The sequence below is a fragment of the Pavona decussata genome, unplaced genomic scaffold (assembly GCF_977016875.1).
Source record: "Pavona decussata unplaced genomic scaffold, jaPavDecu1.1 SCAFFOLD_366, whole genome shotgun sequence".
NCBI classification, from domain to species: Eukaryota; Metazoa; Cnidaria; class Anthozoa; order Scleractinia; family Agariciidae; genus Pavona; species Pavona decussata.
The window spans coordinates 2,475,831-2,483,017 of record NW_028145742.1 but is presented as its reverse complement, the minus strand read 5'-3'; the positions used below and the strand labels follow the sequence as shown (position 1 = coordinate 2,483,017).

Sequence of the window (7,187 nt, the reverse complement as noted above, 5' to 3'; positions counted from 1 at the left end):
AATAGGCTTGGTAGCCAAGTCAGTTTCAAAATGGCGGCTTCTTGTTCATCATAACAATATTTTGCACAGAAGAAACTGCTAAAATCTAATCTTGATACATGCGAAATGAAATGAGTTTACTCAGGTAGACTTAGTACCACAAGGCTATAGATATGGAAGTGTAAGAAAACCTTAGTTTTTACTGTTTGTATGCATTGGCGGCTTTTAAAGAAGTTTTTAAGGGCACATGCATGATTTTGAAAGATATAAACATTTGAAAACTTATATTGTTTATTTAATATGCAGTCTTAACGAGAAAGCTGCCATGCTGAGCAATTATGAGGTATATCAGTTGCTTCAGGAGACAGAAAATCAAAACAAAGGAAGCAAAACCAAGAAGACAAAGCCAAAACACCTGGTTAATCTGTCAACAATATGTTACGAGGTTAGTTTTGCAAAGAGTGGGCCATATTTCCAGAATTCCCCATAGACCAGTCTGCAGAGTATGGCAGAACTCAACAACATCGCACACCTGCAGAGGTATTTTCTGATAGACATTTTCTGAAAGTAAAAATGAGAGGCTTTTTTTGAAACACACATGTGCACCTGCCATGCTCTGTAGACTGGCCCATAGGCTACTTTCATCTCATTCATGAAGACATATTTTAGTCTGCAGAGCATGGCATATGCATGTGTGAGTATCAATCATGTATGTTTGGTGTGCACGCCAAAATGTCCTTGATGCATACCAAATTTAGTCCTACTAAATTAACTCGCTGAAAACAGCCTTTACTAATACCATTTGAGTAAATACAGTATGGAAAGTAACAGGGGGGGGGGGGGGGTAAGCCCCTCCTCTCTCTCTCTCTCTCTCTCTCTCTCTCTCTCTCTCTCTCTCTCTCTCTCTCTCTGTCTCTACAAAGCTATAGCACTTGGGTTCATTTTGTCAGTATCTAATAATCTAATAATGTTGAGAGCTTGAACTGACTTTATGGTCCTTTTACAGGCTCGCAAGCATTTGGAGAAAACTCCGTGCAAAAGTCAGGTCTGGTTAAATATTTTTGGACTAATGAGTATCTTTGCTGTTATTGATTCTTTGTTGAAATTTCAAGAACTTTTACTGTATTATTAAATCTTTTTACCTGTCACTGGGTAATTTGTTGCTTTTTTCCTCCTTCAGTCCTTGAATGTTTACATCACTAAAATTTATTTTGGTGAATTTGTCATCAGAGCCCAGAAATAATTGAAGACTTTCTCAAAGCCTTGGAACCATTTAATTTAACAAGGTTTGTATACATTTTCTGGGGGGAGGGGAAGGTTGGAGGTTACTCCTTTACATAACAAAAATGTCTGTAAACTTGTACGATATGTTTTAAGCTAATTTTCACTGTTATATTTAATTTGTGTTAAGTTGGCAGTCATTCTTGTTGTTTTTGTTACATTGTTTGCTTGGTTTGTTTTTTTAATTGTTTTTAAATTAATTGATGGGGTGCTCAGAATAAGGCCCTAAGAGACTTTTGATGTATGGTAAAATTCTCCTTATGTTTTACAAGCGAACACAAGGCAATTTGGAAGGAGAATCTAGAAATCTATCGGAAGTCACTTTGGCTTTTTTTTCCAGGCACCCCTTCAATATTGATTTGCCATAGTTCTGTCCGGGATCATTGTTTTAATGTTGGCAGTCAATGCACAGAAAAAACCATTTACGGCTGATTTCATTTGGAGAAATTCAAGTCTTCCTTTGTAGTACTTATTTTTAATAAATGGATTTAATAGTTTTTTCTAATGTTTTCTGCAGAGCAGAGAAGCTTCAGTTGTTGAACTTAAGGCCAACAACACCTGTTGAAATTCAGCTGGTGAGTAGAAGCTCTTGGTCAGGCTAATCAAGAACAACTACCATTGTATCTCTCCACTAAATCCACATTTTCCAATGAATTTCAGGATTTATTTTATTAGTAACTGAATATTTGTATACTATGTCTTGTTTTAGATCATTGAAGACAGTGAAGAACGTTTGAAAACTGACCAAGAAATAGAAGAACTCTTGAATGTAATTACTACAAAACTTCCTGACATCCATGAAGAAACTGGGGATGAAAAAAATGAAGATGAGGAAGAAATGTCCTCATAAATGTGTGCAAAATATATACCAAGAAGAACCTTGGATTGAAATAGCATATTATCTCAGTCTTTGTAAATCAATATATTGTTATTGTCCAGAAAATATCCATACCCTCCCCACCCTCCTATGGAAGGGCCTTTTTTGTTCTAAGACCCCCCTACCCCTCTTGAAATTCCAATTTCCTTTAAATTTCTTTACCCTTAAGAACCCCACCCCCCTACAGAAGGGATTGGAAATTCCAGGAGGTGGGGGTATGGATTTTTTTGGAACTACACGTCTATTTGTAACTGAACTTTTTACTGTGTAAAAATAAAGTTGGTTACTAGATGGTTACTAGTTTGGTAAGGGACTCCAAAACCTATCTACTACGTGGAACAAGGGAAGTTTATTTGCAATACCCTTATTTCCTTCCCGCAGGAATGGTTTATCAAGTCAAATGAAAATATAGTTATTTATGTTTATGTTGTCCTTTGTGTCGTTTGTTAATAAAGATTTAAAAAATAAAAATAAATAAACAAATGCCAAATAGATATAACATCAAATAGCATGAAGAAAAGAAACAAAAGAGAAGAAAAGAAAGAAAGAAAAAAGAGCCTGATCGCCGGTTATAAAAGTAGTTAAAAGTAACAACTGTTGACATTTTGTTTGAGTTTTGTTGTTCAGTTACTTACAAGATTCTTCAAGTACAAGTATTGCACAGGTATCATCAAAAGTTACCCTCAGTCCCTTTGTAATTTTGTGGGTGCGGAGGCGGTTTAATCAGTTAGGTCCCCGGGAGACATGTGAATGAAATCAGGAGAAGAAGAAGGCAGAAATCGGGAGAAAATTGAATTTTTTTTTTTTTTTAGATGGGAAGTAAAAGCAAGTGTAAAAAACTTTTGATTGCGTAATTTGATTAGTTTTTCTACAGCTGTTTCGACAAAACGTGTAAAAGCGTACGCTCCAATGCTGAAAGGTAGCCTGGGAAATACCCAATGAATTTTAATAAAAGCTCAGAATCCATATTTCCCGTCATCTCAAGTCTTCGCTGTACGGTCAAGGCATTATGGATTCTGTGCTTTTATTGAAATTTATTGGGTATTTCCCAGACCACCTTTCAGCATTGTCGCGTACGCTTTTACGACTTTTTGGACAACCTTTGTCGAAACAGCTGTATATGTTTAGCTGCGCGAAGAAAGTTGTTGCCACGCGAGTTTGACGCGCGACCGGCGCGTTCTTTCTTTGTTGCTCACGCGATTCAGTATAATTGACAGAAAAAGGGAACGGATTTTAAGCCAGAAGGACGGATAGTTTTTTGTTGTTGTTGTTGTTTTGACATATATTAAAATAAACTTTATTCCTCGCGAAGCGAGGGCCGAAGGCCCGAGCGTAGCGAGGTTAATAAATTTGTCGGGCCGAGCCGGCCCGAGCGGAGCTAAGCCGCGCGAATTCGAGCGAAAAATATATTTATATATATATATATGTCTGTTGTGTAAAAAAACGGTCCTTGTAAAAAAGCTGCTTTTTTACGTAAAAAAGCAGCATTTTTACAATTATATAATTGTAAAAAAGCAGCTTTTTTACAAAAATATATATTTGTAAAAAAGCTGCTTTTTTATGTAAAAAAGCAGCATTTTTACAATTATATAATTGTAAAAAAACAGCCTTTTTACAATTATCTAATTGTAAAAAAGCAGCTTTTTTACAAAAATATATATTTGTGAAAAAGCTGCTTTTTTATGTAAAAAAGCAGCATTTTTACAATTATATAATTGTAAAAAAGCAGCTTTTTTACAAAAATGTATATTTATAAAAAAGCAGCATTTTTACAATTATATAATTGTAAAAAAGCAGCTTTTTTACAAAAATATATATTTGTAAAAAAACAGCCTTTTTACAATTACGGATTTGTAAAAGAGTAGCTTCTTTACAAAAATAATTGTAAAAAATCAGCCTTTTTTCTTTTTAGGAACAAAGCTGTTTTTCATGGAGAAGAGCTGCAATTTTTACAATACAATGATTGGTAAAAGGAACCTTTGCGAAAAAACTATGTGGGTAAAATTGCTCTTTCTTACAACGAGGCACATAATTTCCTTATTATCCAAAGTTAGGGAAAATAGGATAGTTACCGCTGGTGCCCATTGGCAATCAGTCGAATTCCAAGTCCTCTTAACACAACAGGGCAAAAACACAGGCCAGGATTAAACTTGAATTCTTACAGTGCATAGAAGTGGTATCGACGTTCGCTTAACATTTCCTATGGCTCGCAAAATTCGGCCTTACGTTAAAAGCGGTATTTCTATTAAATAAACGCAGTCCAGTCCATAGCTCTCCATAAGAGTCCAAAACCTTTTATTGCATTATTAGATTTCCTAGCGCGTAGTAATAGCGGAATGTAACAATTTAGTAGTTTTAAAACAATGTTCCTAGCGCTACCGTATTTGTTAGTGGTTACCGGGAAGATATATACGCAGGCTTTCTTTTGTTTAATTATATTAGCGTAAATCACATCGAGGTCATTGCGTGTTGTTATATTTTGGGGGCCATACGATTAGCGCTAATCGTATGGCCCCCAAAATATAACAGCACGCAATAAAGCATGTTTGTGAAGAAAATTGTATGAAGGTAGTGATGATGTACGAAATGTCTCACAAACCCTTGCTTGAATCGGTAAGATCTAGGGCAAACGTCGCATCTAAGTCGCGTCCAATTTATTAAAAATAGGTTCGACAAAGAGTCGACTTAATTCCAGTGTGGTAGCAAACGTCGAACCTGCGTAGACCCTAATTCACAAGTTGCACTTCGTGAAACACGGGAATAAGCACGTGCCCTCGTGCTATTGGGGACCTTACGAAAACAGGGAACTTAAGCAACGACGACGGCAACGGCAATGAAAACGTCACTTGAAAATATAACCTCGCGTTACTTCTATTACTTCGTGATTATTCCAATTGATTCACCTTTTGCAATGTGGCCGAGTTATCTGGGAACTAAATTGATAGGAACAGCGTTCAAGTAAGGAAGGATAATGAAAAATTCACCGTCGTGTGCTCACGTTCTCCACAAAACCCTAAATTTGGTCATTTCACGTTGTTGTTTTACTGATGCCGGCAAAGAAATATACAAAAACATATAACGCACGTGCAGAGCGATTGTTTTTACTCATCAAACCTATTGTTTTTGTGGCGTTCTCATTGCTGTTGCCGTCGTCGTTGCTTAAGTTCCCTAACACCACGGCGACGGCGACGACAACACCACAACACAAAAGGCTTAATGAGCAAAAAGAATCGCTCTGCACGTGCGTTTTAAATTTTGGTACATTTCTTTGTCGTCTTCTGCTGGAGTCGAACCAATTAATTTGAGTCGAACTTAATTGCGGCAAAAGTCGCACCATTCATGCGCCTATTTCAAAATTAATAGCGGTTAGACGAATTAAGTTAGACCAAGATTCGCCGTTTGCCCCAGGCCTGAGGAGGTATAGTGTTCGGCCGTTTTGTTTTAGAACATTATTACTGTAAAAAGGCAGCTTTTTTACAAAATATATAATTGTAAAAAAGCAGCAATTTTACAATTATGTAATTGTAAAAAAAAAAAACAGTCTTTTTACAGAAATATATTTGTAAAAAAGCCGCTTTTATGTCCAAAAGCAGTACTTTTACAAATATACATCTTTGTGGTAACTGTAAAAAAGCAGCTTTTTTACATAAAAAAATTTATTTGTTTAAAAAGATGCTTTTTTTTTTACAAAGATTGTCTTTATGTTGTTTTTACGTGATCATTAGTTTATTAAAATACCTACGAGTTGCCTAAAATAATTTTTGACCGAGACTGACCTTATCTATGATTTTCACGCTTAGCGATGACATCTGTGCAAGAAATTAAATAATTGTTTCGTAATTATCCGACTGAAATTGGTCTGCGATGCTTTTCTATAATCGTCGTCGTAGGAGACTCCCGTTAATGCGTATAAATAAGGGACCGTTCATTTTTTATGAGCATGGGGGGGCTGGTGGGATTTGGGGGGGGGCCACGAGAAAAAAAATGGCACTAAAGGGGGGGGCCACCAAAAAAAATTGAGTGAAAGAGGGGGGGGTCACCAGAAATAATTGGCTAGTAGGGGAAATTGACAGTGGCTCAACACTGAACCGATAAAGAAATTGAATATTATATCAATTTTATTTAATACGATTTTCCTAACCACTTTTAATTTGTTTTACATACTGAGGTCGAAATCTGCATTTCATATTAACAACAACTGAGGAAATGAAGCATATCTGTTGGAAAAGCAATAATGAATATAAACTGAAGTAGACACCTATGTTTGTACAAGTTCAAATTAATATAAAAACGTAACAGTCTCACTATTGAATCATCCGTGGGGGAGTAGTTTTCTATTAAGTGGTTGTACTCAGAACTATATCAATAGATTTGTTCTGTTTAATAGTACTCACTTTTATAAAGACTGTTGATTAGTAAATTATTTGAACCCAGGAGTATCAGTAGACTCAGTAGTATGCCTAGTGTGAACATCCAGATTAGTTTTTAGTAATAGAACTGTTGTTGGTGACTTCAGTTGACGGTAAATCTGAGCCGTAGGCCATCTTCAGAAAAGCTTGTAACTCTCATTTTTAATAGCAGTACTTTAATATCCAGGCGTGTAGGAGGGGGGGTTCGAACGAACCCCCTTTGAAGATCAATAATGGCGGAAGAAAAAGCACAATGAGGAGGTTGAACAACTACATGAGGTGTACCATGCGAGAGAGTAGAATGTCCGCCCTGGTTCTAATGTATATCAAATATGATATGCCTCTCAATCTTGACGAGATAGTCAATTTGTTTGAAGGCCTACACCCGAGAATGGTGCAGTTTACCAGCTTGGTGTATGACTATCAGCAGATCGAATAGCTATCAGAACTTGACAGGGCGCGGAATGTACATTGAACTTTCTTGTTTAAGTTGAGACAATTATGCCGCAGAAATGATGTATATAGCTTAAAAAGCTGCTGTAAAACAAATTTGTGATTTGCCTAAAATGGGTCTCAAAATGCAGGAAATGAGGTTTCTGGAAACCTAGATTTTCAAAAATTTCCGGGCGAGCATGCCCCCG

At 36.4% G+C, this 7,187-nt stretch overlaps 1 protein-coding gene across 1 annotated transcript; it reads left to right on the top strand.

The window, feature by feature from the left end:
* Positions 1–5: 5 nt before the first annotated feature.
* Positions 6–2,567, top strand: LOC146452779 (DNA-directed RNA polymerase III subunit RPC9-like). The gene is made up of 6 exons (XM_085097649.1): positions 6–160; positions 286–424; positions 986–1,024; positions 1,210–1,265; positions 1,778–1,835; positions 1,970–2,567. Exons 1-6 carry the CDS (start codon positions 153–155, stop codon positions 2,108–2,110), a joined length of 441 nt encoding a protein of 146 aa, XP_084953775.1. The 5' UTR covers positions 6–152; the 3' UTR covers positions 2,111–2,567.
* Positions 2,568–7,187: the final 4,620 nt, after the last annotated feature.

Bases quoted from the DNA above. Each gene is read 5' to 3' on its own strand.
- LOC146452779 (XM_085097649.1), top strand. The intron at 1,266-1,777 runs GTTTGTATACAT...TGTTTTCTGCAG, and splicing joins GAACCATTTAATTTAACAAG to AGCAGAGAAGCTTCAGTTGT. The intron at 1,836-1,969 runs GTGAGTAGAAGC...GTCTTGTTTTAG, and splicing joins CACCTGTTGAAATTCAGCTG to ATCATTGAAGACAGTGAAGA.